The sequence below is a fragment of the Clarias gariepinus genome, chromosome 3, assembly GCF_024256425.1.
Source record: "Clarias gariepinus isolate MV-2021 ecotype Netherlands chromosome 3, CGAR_prim_01v2, whole genome shotgun sequence".
Classification (NCBI taxonomy): Eukaryota; Metazoa; Chordata; class Actinopteri; order Siluriformes; family Clariidae; genus Clarias; species Clarias gariepinus.
Window position 1 is genome coordinate 26,752,959 of NC_071102.1, and position 19,109 is coordinate 26,772,067.

At 38.8% G+C, this 19,109-nt stretch overlaps 2 protein-coding genes across 5 annotated transcripts in view; both read left to right on the plus strand.

Annotated features, from left to right (window-relative positions):
• Positions 1-1,756: 1,756 nt before the first annotated feature.
• On the plus strand, positions 1,757-5,669 carry ndufs5 (NADH:ubiquinone oxidoreductase subunit S5). Its single transcript, XM_053492825.1, has 3 exons — positions 1,757-1,881; positions 2,957-3,176; positions 5,438-5,669. The coding sequence occupies exons 2-3, from the start codon at positions 2,961-2,963 to the stop codon at positions 5,540-5,542; spliced, it is 321 nt and encodes a 106-aa protein (XP_053348800.1). The 5' UTR covers positions 1,757-1,881; positions 2,957-2,960; the 3' UTR covers positions 5,543-5,669.
• Positions 5,670-15,469: 9,800 nt separating this feature from the next.
• macf1a (microtubule actin crosslinking factor 1a) overlaps positions 15,470-19,109 on the plus strand; it is a 189,597-nt gene continuing 185,957 nt past the window's right edge. For all 4 annotated transcript variants that reach the window (XM_053491902.1, XM_053491909.1, XM_053491907.1 and 1 more), the window contains exon 1: positions 15,470-15,704. In XM_053491902.1, coding sequence (XP_053347877.1) covers positions 15,482-15,704 — 223 coding nt within the window. In that variant the 5' untranslated portion in view covers positions 15,470-15,481. The remainder of the gene's footprint in view (positions 15,705-19,109) is intronic.

Sequence of the window (19,109 nt, forward strand, 5' to 3'; positions counted from 1 at the left end):
ACAGAGGAAAAGAAGAGGGCACCTGGAGTGCACTAAATCGTGTTTTGTCTTACTAATGTTTTTACTATAGAGACGTCCTAACGGGCAGATCGTCATGCACGCAGAAACACCTAGAGGGTTATTCATCTCATTTTCTCTATCGAAAGGGCATCTACTAGGGCATTTCATCATGTTGCCTTGCATGTAAGAGAATACCTACAGAGCACTACACCATGTCCTCTTTACTGTAAGGGCACTAGAAATGGCACTGTATCCACTTTTATCTTCAGTACACACACTTAAGCCAGTAATGTTTCGTTTTAACCCAGGATGGTGAAACCCTGAACCTTCCAGCGCCCTAAACATTACAATGTACTGTAAACTTTATAAAGTAACATCATACCGTACATATTGAACAATTTAATGATAACCAATGTGTTTTGTTCAGATCAAATTTATCTGTTAAAATTTTTGCTTTAAAAGCAAAATGTCTATTAGTGGCATGGCATCTTAGAGAATTAGTGCTGTCACCTCACACTTCCAAGGTTGGGGGCTCGAATCTTGGTGTTCTTTTGTGCTCGGTGGGTTTCCTCTGGGATGTCCTGTTTCCCCTCCGCAGACCAAAGTCATGTTACAGGCTAATAAGTATTTTTAGCTTGCCTATATTGTATGATTTGTGTAAGTAAGTGTAGGCATGTGTCCTTCTTGGGTTCCCTGGGTTAAGCTTCATGTAAAACCTACAGGATAAGCAGTAAGAAATAGAAATGAGAACATGAAAAATGAATAAATTGCACTATTTAATGCATATGCATTCCTTTTACATTCAAATTACATTGGTTATGTTTGTATTGTTGGACCTAAGAATAATATGTGGTGCATTCAAGTGAAACCGGGACTTGTGTGATGTAATTTCTCATGAATAAAGGTGTAACATTAATTGATATTTACAGAAGACTTACCCTTAGCAGCATTAAAACATTTGAATGGTGCAGACATTTTAAAGAAGACCAGGAATGACGATCCTGGTTGAGGTGGCTCAGAGCAAACTGCAGCCGTTTCTATGAACATTCCCCCCGAAAAGGCGCCCTGGTTTGGCATTATGTTTTTTCACGCCAATAACTGTGTTCTGTTATTCTGTACAATTAAAAGTCCTGGTTTGACTTGAACTCCCCTTGTACATTATAAAATAATATTAAAATAATAAATTATATGAGATATATGAATGTATCCAAAAAGATTGACTGTTATAAATAAAGAATTATTAGAATAACTCTTAGTACAATTACTTTAGTACATACATATTTCTTATGTTTACTTTCTTCTGACTATTTTCCATCCATCCATCCATCCATCTAGGAACCTTTGTAGTCTATCTAGGAACCATGGAGGCAAGTGATGACCATCGTATTTATCCCGTATTATATATTCACACACTATGGGCAATTTGGAAACAGCAATTAGCATAATTTGCATGTCTTTGGACTGTTTGAGGAAACTAAAGTACCCAGAGGAAACCCACCAAGCACAGGGAGAACATGCAAACTCCATGCATACAGACCCCGAGGCGGGAATCGAACCTGAACCCTGGAGATGTGCTAGTACTGTTACATTACCTTTTAAAAGTATAATAATAATAATAATAATAATAATAATAATAATAATATGTTGTTGTTGTTGTTGTTGTTGTTGTAAAAGTATACAGTAAATATACATGTAAAACTTCACACCACTAATTATTACCACCACAGCGCCATCTTCCGTCCTTCCGCCACCACTGCTCCGATGATGTCATGATGTCATGTTTTGCGGCAATGTCGCAAACTGTGAATCTGCGGAGCTGGTTTACGGCACGTCGTCCGTGATCTCTGGTGGGTCTGGAAAAGGTTAAAGTGAACCCGCAGTGTACGGTGACTTTTTTTGTCTTTTAAGAATTAAAAAAAGTTTCTTTTTATATGGAATTAATGTTATTATTAGAATAAAAATATTTCAGAGCATTATATCATTGTGTAAACATGTTTACTGCTGGGAAAGTCGATCGGACGCTGTATAAGCTAGCATTGCTGTGTGGTTGTTAGCTAAGATCACAGATCTTAGGGCTCGAGAGTCGGGAATGTGTTCTGTAGCTCGTGCACACTTAAAAGAAATAACGATATGTTTATTTAATGTAGAAGCATGACAACGTAAGTTAAGCTTTAGACATTAGCAGGTTTGTGTAAGCAGGAGGTGAGAGAGCTGGACTGAGTAAATGGCTAAAGCGCTGCTGCATCGCATCTCTGTAGATCGAGGGTAGGTAGTAGAAGGCTATGTAGTTATCTCGTGCGAATTGTCAGGTGGCATTGTGTACACAATAAATATCTGTGCCATTGATCAGATGTTCATTCTATAGATCAGAGTGCCACATGCATATACACACTGATCAGCCATAACATTATGACCACCCACCAAATATTGACCCCCCCTTTGCCAAACACACAGCAATGCACAGTGTGTTCTGACACCTTTCTACTGGAACCAGCATCAACCTTTTCCTGAATTTGATCTATAGTAGTTCTTCTATTGGACGAACACTACATGAGCGAGCCTTCGCTCCCCATGTGAATCAGCGACCCTTGGCCACCCATGACTCTGTCGGCAGTTCACTGGTTTCACTTCCTTGGAGCACTTTTGGTATGTCCTGACCCCTGCAGCCTGGGAACATCCCACAAGAGCTGCAGTTTTGGATGGTCTTGTGTGGCCATGGCTTACTGATGCACATGGGGAACAAAGACTAGTGTAGATCTAATTGCTGAAAAGGTTAATGCTGGTTGTGATAATGTGTTAGAATACACTGTGCATCACTGTTATGGTGGTAAAACAGCAGGTCTGCTCGATATTAGGCAGGTAGTCATAATGTTACTGCTGATCGGTGTAATATACAGTGTAGATGTCAGTTAACCTGGATGTGTCTGAGATCATCTTATATGTTTTTATTTTCTAGAACCATGCCGTTTGTTGACCTTCAGTCCAGGCTGGGAATCAATTTGGACAAGTGGATTCTGGCCCAGAGTGGAGAGCAGCCTTACAAGCGAGCCGCACGTTGTCACGCTTTTGAGAAAGAGTGGATCGAGTGTGGCCATGGCATCGGTTACACCCGTGCTAAGAAAGAATGCAAGCTCGAGTTTGAAGATTTCTATGAGTGCATGCACCGACAAAAGACGGTTAGTCCATATAATATAAACAAGTTTTTTCACAGTCTGTTAATACTGCATAGATTTTTACAGGTGTGTTTGCAGAACAACAATTTGAACACGTACTGAGCAGGGAGACAAATATGATTTGTTATTAGAAATGTGAGGGCAGTTGCTCAGGCAGTCAATAAACTTTTATCTGAGATATAATTTAGATTTTTTTTACTGTAATGATCCAGTCTCTGAAAGCTGGATAAAAGTACCCTGGCATTTTCTTTCTGTACAGTTACGTACAGTGGGAGAAATAGGTATTTTTATTAGAACTATTTTCTAAGTTTGCCCACTTACAAAGAAATTAAGGGTCTTTAATTTTTATCATAGGTTTATGATAAAGGATTGAGACGGAATATCAACCAAAAATCCAGAAAAAGCACATAATACAAATGTTATGAATTAATTAGCATTTTTAATGAGGGAAATAAGTATTTGGTAGAGAAACCGTACCAAAGCACAGTGGAAGGACGTTTCTTCTAGTTGTTTACACGGTTTGCACACATCTTGGGAGGCATTTCGATCCACTATTCTTTACAGATTTTTTCTAAATGTTTAAGGTTTCTTGCCTGTTGCTTGGCAACTCGAAGTTACAGCTCTCTCCGTGAATTTTCTATTGGATTAAGGAATGAAGACTGGCCACTCCATGACCTTAATGTGCTTATTCTTAAGCCACTCCCTAGTGGCCTTGGCAGTATCTTTGGGGTAATTTTCATGCTGGAAGACCCATCCACAACCCATCTTTAGGTTCTCATTCAAAATTTTACAACACATGGCCTTATCCATTGGCTCCTCAGCGCAGCAAAGTTAATCTGTATCTTTAGCAGAAAAACAGCCCCAAAGCATAATAGTTCTACTTATGTGCTTGACTATAGGGACTGTGTCATAGTCAGCATTTTTCTTTCCCCTGAAAACAGCAAGTCGAGTTGATGACGAAGAGCTCAATTTTGGTCTCATCTGACCACAGCAGTCTATCCCAATCTTTCTCTGTTCATTGGCAAACCTGAGACGGGTCTGTACATGTGTCTTCTTGAGGAGGGGAAGCCTTGTTGTGTTACCAATGGTTTGTTTGGTGATTGTGCTCCCAACTGCCTTGAGATCATTCACAAGCTTCTCCCGTGTAGTCCTGGGGTGAAATCTTGCATATAGTTACCTTGTATTTTTTTCATTTGTAAATAATCGCTCCAGCAGTTGTCTCCTTCTCACCAAGCTTCTAGTCTTGTAGCCCATTCTTTGTGCAGGTCTAAAATCTTGTTCCTGACTTGCTTTGACAGCTCGTTGGTCTTACCGATGGTGGAGAGGTTTGAATGGAAGATAGAGATTTTGTGGACAGGTGGCTTTTATACACATACCACATTGTTGTTAGGAGCACCTTCTTAAATTAATGTGTACCACAAGAGCACATAACCAGTCTGTGAGAGGCAGAATTATTGTTGGTTGGTAGGGGATCAAATACTTATTTCCCTCATTGAAATGCAACTTAATTCATAACATTTGTATCATGTGCTTTTTCTGGATTTTTGGTTGATATTCTGTCTTAATCGTTTACCATAAACCTATCATAAAAATTATAGACCCTTCATTTCTTTAAAAGTGGAAAAACTTAGAAAATCTGTAGGGGATAAAATGCTTATTTCCCCCACTGTAAATAACATTAAATCATCTTATATAATCACACACACAATTTTATTAATGAAATTGCAAGGAAATGTCTTTATCCTAAAGTGAACAGAGTTAAAGCATAATTATTCTTTCCAGTGTTCAGTAAAATCCACAACATTTGATTTTAGATTCAATTCAATTCAATTTTATTTATATAGCGCTTTTAACAATGGTTATTGTCTCAGAGCAGCTTTACAAAAATGACAATTTATGGAAGTGGGTATGTGGGAGAGAAATGTGTCTAAATATAAATGAGATGAATAAATGAATGAATGAATGATGAATGAAATGTCTCTGATGAGCAAGCCAAGGGTGACCGCGACAGTGGCAAGGAAAAACTCTCTTAGATGGCAGTAGGAAGAAACCTTGAGTGGAACCAGACTCAACAGGGAACCCATCCTCATTTGGGTGATAACAGATAGAAATTATATAACATCATGTGTTATGAAGCTGTAGGTTAAATATAACAGAAGTTCTTTAAATTAACAAGAATGTATGATTTCACCCTGTGTTGTTTTTGAATGTCACCTTTTTGGACTTTCTTCCTACATTCTTAACATTCCTGTATCTTCACACAGAACAAGCGCTTGTATGAGATCCGGAAGCAGAAGGAAAAGCTGATTAAAGAAGGCTCGTACACACCTCCTGCACATCACAATGGCAATGAAGAACCTCGGCCCTGAACCCTGAGCTCTCAGCTCCTCGTCCAGCTCGCTGTTAGACACTTGGTGTGCTGACTCTCGTGTATTATAATTATTCTAACAATATTGTTATCTGTTCCACTCAAAATTTAATAAATACTATTCATTATTTTGTGTCTGGTTATAGATTTTTTTTTTTGCACACACTTAAGGACTGGATAATTGTCAACACTTGTAAATGCTTCTTAATCATACGAACATCTAATTAATAAAGAATACTAACGTTTATTTGCTGCTGTTTACTGTAATATTTACAGTAAACAGCAGATAATAAGGATAAGATAATAATGAATCAGATAATAAGTGACCCCGCCATGGATTATTTTCCCTTGACAATGTCTTCATCTGTTTGATTTCACATATACCACAGTCATTTGTCAGTACTTACGATGTTTAGTAATTAATCGGTGGCATGCATCTCCTTACTTTTTGATGCATAGAAACAGGTTAAACCGTATCACTTATAATTGCTATAAAGAGTCATTTACTTATCAGCCTCATTCTCTTTAATCTATCTTGCATCAGACTAAAAACTGCAGCTTTTCATTTACAAAGCACAATCCTCTGGAAGATTTCTGTGTGGAGATTTTTCTCTGACCCTCAGGTCTGATAAACATTCATTTAGCATTATTAGTCTTAGATTTTCTAGAGTATTTATCATATAATTTCCTGTGGTTGAGCTGTTACTATAGAAGTAAAGTCAAGAACTTCAGTCCTATCAGATACAACAATGTTGAAGAGCTGTGATAAATCTCCTCATACATATTACAGTTTTCAGCTCCACTTTATTATTTTTTTTCAGCAGCTAGTCCTATTAAAAGATTTTTATACAGTTATAGACCAATGACTCCTTTTCTGTTTGTAAGATCTGCAATTATTATGTAACATAGTTTAAGTTCACTAGATGGCAGTAGAAAACCATAAATGTTTTACAATGACTTGTACATAGTGTGTATACCATTACACGTATGAAATTGCTTTTTATATATTTTATAAGACATTTACAGTGTATACAATCAGCCCAATAATGTGTAAAACAGAATATGTAACAAAAAAAAACCTTTTATAAAGACTTCAAAGTCTGGAGCCTTCAGATGTAATTTGAAGAAGATATTCCAGCACAGGAGGATCTGATATGTAGAAACCAAATATCCCCACTGGTATAGAAAATCTGACCATTTTGACTTTGCGAGGACATTGTACTTGTTACCAAAGAGAAAGGTGCCTCCAGTATTGCGTAAGAGTTTTAGGCAGACAAAGTTATATTATCAATGAACAAAATAAAAAAAAATTAATAAAATTCAAATGAGTATTTGGTGTGACCAAAGGAGCGTCAATTCCTCTAGGTACACTTGAACACAGGTAGGTTTTTCCAAACATCTTGGAGAACTAACCCAAGATCTTCTGTAGGCTGCCTTAAATACTGTCTCTTCGATTAATCCCAGACATACATGATGATGTTAAAATGTAGGGCCAAACCATTACATTGAGTACCCCCTCTTTTCCTTTAGTTCTTTAAGAAGTTGTTGTCCTGCTGCAGAATAAATATGGGGCCAATCTGACGCTCACTGATGGTTTTGCATGATGGATAAGTCTCATCATTATATATACCGCTTTATCGTGTTTACAGGGTCACGGGGGGCCTGGAGCCTATCCTAGGAGACTTAGGGCATGAGGCCGGGTACACCCTGGACAGGGCGCCAATCCATCGCTGGGCACACATACATACATATTTGGAAACTCCAGTTAGCCTAACCTGCATGTTTTTGTACTTTCGGAAGAAACTGGAGTACCCAGAGGAAACCCACCAAGCACGGGGAGAACATGCAAACTCCATGGACAAAGAGGCGGAAATCAAACCCAGACAGGAATCCCATTGCAGGTGCAATGCCACAGTGCTAACCACTAAGCTACTGTGACGCCATGATAGATAAGTATCTGCCTGTATTTCTCAGCATTGGCGATAATATTAATCCAGACTAAATCTCCAACTCTATGCAGCAATGCAGCCCCAAACTAGTAAGGAAGCTGTTTTTGTTTTAGTTAATGGCTGTGTTTCAACCTACATATGAACTTAATGATCATTATCACATGCTTGGTATAATTAGGTAATCATACCCCTGACTCTGATACTACAAAAAAGATTTAGATTTTTCTTCTGTTTGCTTACTTTGCATTCAATTTTTTTTAATAAATCTTTTTAAAAGCATTCTTTCTTATACATAGTGTGTGTTTGTGTGTGTGTGTGTGTGTGTGTGTGTGTGTGTGTGTGTGTGTGTAAGTTAACTCAAATGGTAACCTCGGAAACTAAAAAGACCTCTTTGGTCTTTAGTTATTTATAAATTAAAAAATATTTACAGTAAATATACATATTGTATTTGTGCATGTAAAGTCAAAAAGAAAGGCAAGTCACATCAAATGCTGTTTGCCTTATTAACCGTCTTTAATAAAATACTGAAATAGCACACTGTGATATATTTTAGTGGACAGAATTGAAATAACATAAGGCTGCACAATTCTAAATGAACATCTGTAAAACCTTACAGGTTAAATGTCTTAACTTTTTTAGAAATGTAGATTGCATTAGAGCACATGAAGGAGAGATTTCTATATAAATTTTTTATATGCATAATGTCCAGCCAGACTGCCCACGGTGCCAAAACTACCACTAACTGGTTTGCTGAACATGATGTTCCTGCACTTGGCCAACCAGATCACCTGACCATAGTTTGCAGTTGTTTCTGTATTGTAAATCCTTTTTTGAATTGATCTTAGTAAATATTAGTAAACATTACATTTGATTGATCTTAATAATTTAATGAGCTATAAATTGTAATCTTTTAAATAAAAAACAAAAAAGGCTTTAAATATTTTACTTTTAACTGCAATGAATCTTGAATATACACAAAGTTTCACTTTGTGAATTAAATTGTACACTTTGTGAATTTAATTACCCCCCCCCCCATGATATTCTAATATTTTAAGATGCACTGTATATACAACCTAGCGCAATAAACTACAAAACTACATTCACATGCTTAGCATCATTTATAAGGAGATATAATATGATGTTTCTCATGCAGGCTCTCATCTGCAAAGTCATAGTCATACTGGAAGTTTAGTTTGATTAGACCGACAGTGTTTGGTTGAGTTAATCTTGTGGTGCCGAGCTAAATTCCTGCGCTTTTAGTCACACTTCAGTAGCTCTGACTACCACTTACTCACACAGAAATCCATACAGGGATGTGTGGATGTAAACCCCTGGCCCCCCAGGAACAAAAAAAAAATGTCGACTTTTGAATCTAGCACCAGTTCATTGCAGAGAGTTGGTTCATTCACTAAGTTGTCTGTATCGGATTACATCATTACATCATCAACAAATACATTGGCTACAGTAGTGAATTATATGGCATACATTTGTGTACACCTGACCATCATACTCACATATCCTTTTTGATCACCTTTTTTGATTTATTCCCTTTTTCTGTTATCAAAACCCCCACTCATGTGAAAAGGCTTTACACTAGATTTTGTAGCATAGCTTTAGGGATTTGTGCTTATTCAACCACAGGAGCATTAGTGAGATCAGACGCTGATGTTCACACCCCCTGGCCTCCTGACCATCATGGGCTCTAGAGACTTTAGTAGCACTGCTGCTCGTCTCTGAAATGTTCTTCCTGAAAACATCTGTAATATACATTATACGCTCCAACCACATTCAAATCACGTCTAAAGACCCTTTTATTATTCCACATGATGTAGGGCAGCCCTCAAATCTTCATGTGATTTTAAATGTTTTAGGTGATGACTCCAGGATATGGGTTGAATTCCCATCTTGGGTCTGTGTGCATGGAGTTTGCGTCTTCTCCCCATGCACATATGAGTATGAGTATATCATGTATAGACAAACCTGTAAACACTTTGTGTATATGTAGTCCTAGACAAAAATCCCATGCAGCACTGTCTAACTCATGCATTATTGTGTACTTTGTCAATATTGTATGAACTCTGTTTTTAGTGATTCCTGATTCCGTCATCAGCTCATTAAGGTGTGTGGATGGAGATTGGGGAATGTGATAGTCATGGTTGTGGTTTTAAAGGTAAAGTTCATTTGTCTCTTTTTTGAATTAGATGGTGACCTTGGGTGACTACAAGGCACCTCTATCAATAAAATTTATTATTATTATTTTTATCGCTCACTTTACCTATCCCATTGGAATCTATCCCAGGAGACTTAGGGCATGAGGAGGGGTACACCCTGAACAGGGTGCCAATCCATTGCAGGGCACACACACTCACACACTCATTTGCACATTACAAGCAATTTGGGAACACCAAGTAGCCTAAGCTACATGTCTTTGGACTGTGGGAGGAAACCGGACTAACCCACCAAGCACAGAGAGAACATTCAATTCAATTCAATTTTATTTGTATGGCACTTTTAACTATTGTCATTGTCGCAAAGCAGCTTTACACAATCAAAAGAATTTTTAAAGTTTGTATATAATGTGAATGTGTATAAATCAAAATGGTCAGATTGTCCCTGATGAGCAAGCCGTGAAGGAAACTCTGAGAGGAACTAGACTCAACAGGGAACCCATCCTCATGCCAGGGTTTTTTCCCCAGTAGATGAAGTCCTGTGGCCTGACCCAGTACGGAGAAATGATGCTGTGGTGGAGTAATGCACTTCATTTGTATATTTTTGTGCTTTATTTTTACATTTTTACAATACATGTGCTACATGTATTGTAAATGCACAGAATTTCTGTTTTCTTGCAAATTCCTTTTTCTATGTACAAATGTTAAAAATGGCCTGGTATTTTTTTGGTTTTGCAACATGCATTTACCCTAAATAAAAAAAAAATTTCTACCGCCTTATGTCCTTCATGTCATTGTGTTTTCCTTTTTTCTATGTAGTGTTTAGTGACTACTCAGTAGAGTATCTAATTTATGCATGATTCGACAGCATAGTTCAGTTTTGAGCACAGATTGAACTGTTTTGGGGTGAAAGTTTGGTTTTACAAGAAGAGTCAGAGGTTTTATGAACGTAGCTTGAAAATTGGGTTTTGTGTTCACAGTTTAGGGGAAAAAGAAAAGCAGCTTTCCAGGAATGTGTCTTAGCAATCGAGGACAACTGTAACAGTACTCGGTATGTTTAATGACTTTAATGAGCATTAGGGTTTACAACAGCATGGCACTTAACCTTATGTGTTCAGAGTGCTCTGTGTACAGTATATGTACTCCTAGGCCAAATATCACATGCATCATTGAATACTACAGTATACTGTTGAAACATAACTGTTTTTTTTTTGTTTTTTTTAGTAATTTCTGATTCAGTCATGAGCTCATTAAGGTGTGTGGATGGAGATTGGGGAATGTGATAGTGATAGTGGTGGTGGAGGTGGAGGGGGGGTGGAGAGGAGGAGCAGGAGTAGAAAAGAGAGAGAGAGAGAGAGAGAGAGTATGAGGAAGAGGAGGAGGAGGAGGAGGGGGAGAGAAGGAGTGAGAGCGGGAGAGAAGGAGGGATATGAAAGGAGGGGAAGAGACAGCCATTACCGGAGCAGTCGGCCAGTCTAGTCCTGCTCTCCCGTTACCCGGCTCGCTGTGATCATCGCCTCCCCAGCCGTCCACAGCGGATCGCTTTAAAGCTTCGCCGGGATCTCCTCGCATCCCTGCCCGCGTGGCTCAGTCCGGGGCTCGGGGACTCCGACCATCTCCGGTAAGGCGCTTTACAAACCTAAACTGTCTGCTTCTGCTCCTGTGATGGCTTCTCATGCTCATTCACAGCGCTCTAGTCAATTACTATTAAATTCATGGGATCGAAAATCAGTTGATCTTATTAAGGGCTGCTATTTCATTAGGGAGGATTTTTTTTTTTTGGTGGCGCACCAGCACTGTGATCTCAGACACCACCATCATCATCATCATCATCATGAGGTATAGTGTGTGTGTGTGTGTGTGTGCTGGATGGATGGACAAAAGGCTTCCCATCATGAGCCAATCCCAGATTTTACGTTACATTGTACATTGCGAAACCTTTCTTTCTCTTTGATGTTTTTTTTTTGTTTATAAATAAGCTTTGACTTTGATTCTTTGTAGCAGCACACAACCAGTGAGTACGACAACCCCTCCTTCATAAAGAGGCTTTTTATTGATTCCCATGGGCCAGAGAGATACCGACACATTTCAGACCCCTAAAATAAAAAACAGCCCGTTTTTCAGTACATTCTAGGGTTTTAATCACACTCCTGAACACACCCTAGAGATCTGAAAGTCAAATCATACAGTACAAGATGAGTTTTTTATGGAAGGAGTTTCAGGTTTCCATGTTAAGCAGGACGCTTCATGTCCTAAACAATCCACCGACTTATAACCTCTCATTCACACATCGTCTATACCGCTTTACCTAGTATACGGGGTCGCGGGGAGCCTGGAGGCCATCCCAGGAGACTTAGGGCACAGGGCAGGGTACACCCTGGATGGGGTGCCAATCCATACACGCTTATTCACACACTACGGGCAATTTGGGAACACCGGTTAGCATGTCTTTGGTCTTTGGTTCCAAGGTGGGAATCGAATCCGGACCCTAGAGATTCAAGGCGACAGTGCTAACCATCAAGCCACAGCGCTGCCTGGCCTTCTAACCTATATAGCACATTTACTAGAAATGTACAAATTGATTTTTAACTAAACTCATGTCAGATCTCTGAGGATCTCTTGATTTAGACATCCTCGCTGTATCCGTGCTACAGTATCAAACAAAACGTTTCCCTGTCACTCATGGTATGTCATATCATCAATGCTACATGTATCTCTAATATGTACTGTATCTTTCACTTAAAAATTGGAATGTAGTATATCTTCAAATATAGCTCTCCATAATATACAACACTAATACATGCTTTATGCTTCCCGAGACACATGAATCCAGTGACCTGCGTGGTTTTATGCTGATGCTGATGCTGCACAAGCTACCCTCTTTCACATACCTGAACTGAAAGATGTCCACGGTTCTTTGTTACTGATCAGAGAGCATGTATGCACCCAGAGAGGTCAGTCAGTTTAGTTCTTTTGGCTTCGACAGATGGCCGTGGCATCATCTGATGATAGGTGTAAACTCTTTTCTGTTTTGAACCTCAAGGACGCATTCTAAATATTACATCAATGGAGGTCAGGACCACTTAATAAAAACACTGCTTGCCCCCCCCCCCCCTCCCCAGAAAAAAAGTTATCATTTTAGAAATGTCACATTATTGGGCAACATCAAGTAAGGAAAATAACTAGGGAGATTTGAAATGACTGGAACTGGCTTAAGAACCCTTCAACACATTGCTATGTTTAATAGAGAAACCCTAACTTTAATCCTGGAGCACGCATTTCCATATACTCACAATGTGATGAGACTAAACAGCTGTGTAGCCATAAGAAAACCAGTTATGAGACTGATCCCCAAAAAAAACGACTTCAATTTCTTAGGGAGCATAATGATTGGATTGGAGCAATTTAAAAGGTTGTGTGGTCAAGTCCAAATTAACCATATTCCAGAGTGATGGATGCGTCAGGGTAAGAAGGGAAGTGATGCATCCATCATGCATAGTGCCCACTGTACAAGTCCCTGGAGGAAGTGTTATTATCTAGGTTTGCTTCAGTTGGTCAGGTCTAGGCTCAGCAATGTTATCTGACAAATAAATGAAGTCACATCAATGTGAGGGTATCACATCAATGGTGTTTTCTTCCCTGATGGATTTTATGATTCGAATTGTGAATGAGTGGGTCTAAATCATTTTCACACTGGCTGCCACATTGTGTTCTGTAATCAAAACTGGCCAGGCAGTGTGTAAGTTAATTAAGGTTTATTATCTGTACCTTACCAAGTAAAAGACAAATACTTAATGCACAAATGATGCACCATTGGTGGTACCATGTCAGTATCATGGAATAGTACAGTTTTGGTGCTGTTATTTCAAACAGTACTGTCTGCAGTAAGACCGTTTATGTTCCCTGATCATCATCAAGATCCATCTTGTGTTCATTAGCTTCACTTACAATCATGGCATAAAACACATCAGCAGAATGTCAAAATGGATCTGATCCATGGACGAGAGATCCATGTGATACTCAGCACATCAAACATCTCTTCATTTTTTTGCTGAAATATCATTTTCTTGATTGTACTTACTGTACCGCCAATTTATTAGGTTCTCCTAGTATGTAGTGGTATAAACACCACATACTGTAAACTTTTCTACGTATACTTGTTGGTCCATGTTAGAGGATTCAACTTGGAAGAGATGGTTAATATTTTTCTATGTATAGTTTATGTTCTTTAATCATTTATTAATGAGATTTTCTGACCACAGGGCTGCATTCGAACAGATGTTTTTGGGTTGGTGGGCTGTTCCTAAACCCGGCAGTGACACAGAGGGAACACTGCGGTATTTAGACAGATCTCCTGCTGCATAGACTACCATGTTATTTCCCTGTCAGTCTGACCCCTTTTTTAAGAATACTCCTCAAGTTAAATATTTCCACTTTGGTGGCAGTGTTATGGTGGTTATTTAGGATTGATGGATGAGATAAATGGGGAGGCTGACACATTGTGGATAGCCCCAGATCATTAATTTTATGTTCTTCTAAGAACCCTTTTCATATTCTAATCCTGGATGACGTCCACTGTTTTAAATAGGCATCTCCATTGTAGGAAGATATAAACTCTATTCATTTGGTCAACAATAAATGGAGAACACTGATAAGTGCAGTACACTGAGGAATGTGTGTCCGTTGGTCAGTGTATTCAGTTCATGCCATTCCCTCTGTAGTAAAAGCTACATACTTTTAAAGAGGCCTTCTTGCCTAAGCAGGGTAGAAGTGTAGGTTTTAGTTCATGGTCTGATCTGGTCCATAATTTCTCTTCCTTGCCAGGGAGTGAAGCATGATGCTGAGGCATGCGTTTTTCCATAAGTGTATTTGTAAATGCTGTGCCAATTCCGTGTCAGCACACAGGACTCCTGCAGTGTATGGTAAGATTGAATGGATTCAGTTGAATGTGTTTTTACACATTTACAAAAAAAAAAACCTGCCTTTTTTTCTTCTTTACATTGTGCCACACAAGCATAATGAGACCATGTGGTTTCGAACCACGGCTATTTATAAGTGCTGGCTGCCACAGAAGGAAAACATGGCAACAAAGGCCGGAATGTTAATCGCACTTTGGCCTCTTTAAGAATCTCTTTAAACTCTTTGCAGGAAAAAAAAAATGTAACAGACACAGACATGCACATCTATTGGACATGGATACTGCTCATTGATCTAGAAAAAAAAAATCCATTCTGTTCCATTTAGGCTGTACTTACCACACAGCTAAGACTTGTATACACTTACAGTACAGATGTGGTCAATCCAGGACACAAAGTTAACTCGTGAAAGATTTAGAAGAACTGTGGGCCGTAAGGGTTTTTGTCATATGTTGTTGGATGTTTTTATTAAAGGTGACATGTGCAGCTACCTCTCGCTTAGGTCAGCAGTATTGATCTTTGAGTTTTCGTGAAGCTTGGAGACAGACAGGTGTCTAATCTTGCTCCCACAGGCCTCATTCCTTCAATCTGATCACAGAGGGAGAAAGATCGGTCCTCTGGGCCTTCAGCAGAATGTCCTGTATTGATCTGGACTTAAGCTTATATTAATAGTTTAGTAATGAGGATGATCGATCTCTCTCTCTCTCTTTTCTCTCCATCATCATTCTTGAGTCTCCTGCACATTATCGTCTCTGTTATTCTCAATATAAGAAATGTGCAGCTAATTTAATAACTATACAAATAACTTTGTTGTGCTGTTTAAACATGTCCTCTTCATTTACTGTATGTCTACTTCTCACTAACCAACCCACTCCCCATGCTTTCTTTCTTGCAGCCCCACGGCAATATGTCCTCTTCTGACGAGGAGTGTCTGAGTGAGCGCTCGTGTGTGAGCGAACGTTCGTTTCGTAGCGAGCATTCGGGGGGATCCCTGTCCCCGTGCCCGCACAGCACCACCGGGCCAAAAGGAGACACTCTGCCATGGAATTTGTCCAAACACGAGAGGCGCAAGCGGAAGAGCCAGGACTCGGTGCTGGACCCTGCGGAGAGAGCTGTGGTGCGAGTGGCAGGTAGGAAATCCATCTGTCTCCGCATCTGTTATTAAGCACACATTATGGGGATGTCTGAGAGACCGATTTAAGGTTGTTCACAGGAATAGAATCCAAATGAGTTATAGCAAGAGCTCGTAAGCACTTAGTACTTCAGATCATATGTTTAGGAGGAATTAGAGAAAAGAGAAAACAGCAAAGCGGTTTGACTTTGGTTACAGTTGCTCACAGCTGTTATCCAGTAGAAAGGAAAAGTAATAAATAAATAAATTATAGTGATAAATTAAATAGATAGATAGATAGAATAAAATAGAATGAAATAAAATAAAAGAGTCCTAAAACAGTAAGTACCATATTGCACACTAACTTTTGATGAAATCAATACACTAAATATGACATTATGACATTATGACATTATTGCACACTAAATATGACCCATGAAATATAATGTGGGACTTGATAGGAAGGAATTAAACTTTTCCCCCTATAAAAGCATTTCCCAGTGTTTTATTCATCGAATCAAAAGGCTATGGCCTCCGAGTGGCCATCGCAGTGATAAAGTGCTCGCCCTATCTTTCAGAGATCGCTGGTTCGATTCCCGGGTGGTGCTGTAACCTCTCGCACCTGAAGGTCTAGAGAGAGCTGATTGGCCGAGCTCTCTCAGAGGGGAGGGATGAGAGGTACTTAGTGCCCCCACATTAATTACAGGGGCGTCTGTGAGCGCTGTCCTCTGAGTGTGTTACACCGCCCCCAACAGTGTGTGAGCGAGCAGTTTGAAAAGATGCGGTCGGCTGACATCACGTGGTTCGGAGGAAACACATGATAGTTTTCGGCGCTCCCGACTGAGTGGTAGTAGTAGCCTTATTGTGGGAGCGTCTCGAGTGACAGGAAAGAACTGGACACGACTAAATTAGGGAGAAAATCTGGAAAAAATCCCCCCAAAATAATAATAATAAAAAAAGTAAATAAAGGCTATATTACACTTTGTCTGCAAAAACAAATTAGTTATCAATTACACTATACTGTAGCAGCTATAAACAGTTAAACAGAAAATGTATAAAAGGTTACAGCTGTACCAGATGTTTAAAGAGCACTGACACGGAGACACAATGAATCTTCCTTTAACTCCTGTCATCATATCACAGATGATGTAACAACATCTGTTTATGTGGATTAAATTACTTGGAGCAAATCCCACTTTTTACTAAGTAAGTGTAAGCTGTATCTAACTATGATATAAGTTAAAAACTTATTAGATTAAGCACACGAATAAATAGAGTCTATAAACGTGTAATTTTTTTTGCGAATGGGAATTTTGTCAGAGCCATGCATGTTACTTACAAGTGTTGTGGCTTAATAGAGAAGAGTAGTACAGTCGTCTATCCAGTGTCTGGGACAGTATATGCAATTTTTTTTATATGCGAACAGTTTTTTTGTTTTTGAAGGGTGTCACATAATGCTACTGCGTGTAAGAATTTGGCACTTTAGTAGTGACTCAGAGGTTGTGCACTTGAAAAGAAAAGAGGGGAAGCTAATCTAATATCGGACTCTGTCCCCCCTCTGTCTTAGTTATATTGCTATTCCAGTCTATTTCATTACTGCTGATTAAGTCTGTTGTGTTGAATGCAGACTAGCCAAGAATGAGACAAAGAAATGGACTGTGAGCAACCGCAAGAAGGCGGAGAATAGGAAGGAGAGCAAGTTTATGTAGCACTGAGCCTGGTGATTAAGTACCAAAAAAAAAGTGAGAAATGGATTCAGTCACAGTTTACAAATGAAAACAGATTTGCTCATATTGGCTCCGTGCTGAAAATGCTTTTCACCTTGCAACTGTATTTAGTTTGTAAATCGCACTTTGTCTGCTAAGGTGTGCGTTCTTTTAGTTTGATCTCTAGTGTATTATCACTAGTAGACTTTTATTTTCTTTCTGAGCTCATAATGATGGAAATCCCCCAAATCCAGAGAGTATCGAAGCTTCTGGCATGCTGTCATTATTTTTCATTACACATGGAAATGCAATGGTATGACCAGAAATAGGATTTATACTGTATGTTATTAATTAAGTTGTCACAGAGTGGGAAAATTAATGACTAGGCCAAATAGGAAGCATACTAATTGGCATCTCATTCATGACAGTCTCACACACACAGATATTTCTGTGTTCAAAAGTTAGTACCCCCTTGATTAATTATATGTGCTTTTGTATAAAGAAAACATAATAAATATCATCTGTAACAACTTCAGAATAATAATAATGTATATCCTTTTTTACCATACCATTATTTATTTATTATAACAAAACAAACAAAAACATGTGGGTAATATGAAGTATCCCTAATAATTCAATAGCTTGTAGATCCACCTTTAGTAGCAACAACTTGATGTCATCGTTTCCTGTATGACTTTCGCTTTGGAAGTATTTAGGCCCATTATTTTTGAAAACATTGCTTCGGTTCATTGAGGTTTTTGGACAACCTGCAACCTGCATGAACATTAAGGCCAAACAATTTCTCATCTGTCCAATGGACTTGAAGCCGAGCTTCATTCAGTTGCAGTTTTGTAAACCTCAGTCGTGCTTCCATATTCTTTTAAAGAAGTATATATATATATAAATATATATATATATATATATATATATATATATATATATATATATATATATATATTTTATTTTTTATTTTTATTTTTTTTATTTATTTATTTATTTATTCTTCTTTAACACAACTCAGAGGAGCCTCAGCCAAACTCCCTGTCCTCCCCTGTTGCCATGGGGACACATAAACTCTCCCAGTCCTTTAGTTTCCAAGGCTATGGAGAAAAAGAAAGCACAGTGAGAAGTAAAAAAGGCAAGAAAGGCCCAAAACAAACAGGGAAATACAGAGAGAGTGAGCATTAGAATTTTAATTTGAACTTGAAATAGACAGAGCAGATGTATGTGTGTGTGTGTGTGTGTGTGGTGGGGGACACTGGAGTGCAATCAAGTGAAAAAAATGGGAAAAAAGGCGAGGAGAAAGCACATGAGGTAGCAGGGCCTCAGATAAAGGCTCGGGTTCAAAGTAGGGGGCGTTGAAAAGAAGTGTAATGATGGCAAAGAAGCAAAGCGGGAGAGACAGCTAGATGTGATGAGAAAAGGTATTGCTGTGAAATAATTAGGTTGGTAAATTAGGTAGTTTTCATTCTGCCCACCTCAGCAATGTCCTCCAAATACTGGACGGAGTGGCATTAAGATGACTTGTTTGTCTTAGTGTAGTGGGTTTGTCTCACGATTGCAGCTGATGTCCTTCAGCACAGCTTGGATAAATTCGATAAGCCATCTCCCTCTTAAAATAGGGATGGATTCCTCCAAGAGTTGGTTGGACTCTTACCAGTTTCAGCTTTTATATTATATTTTTCTCACATGCAAAATCTCAATACAGTTCATCGGTT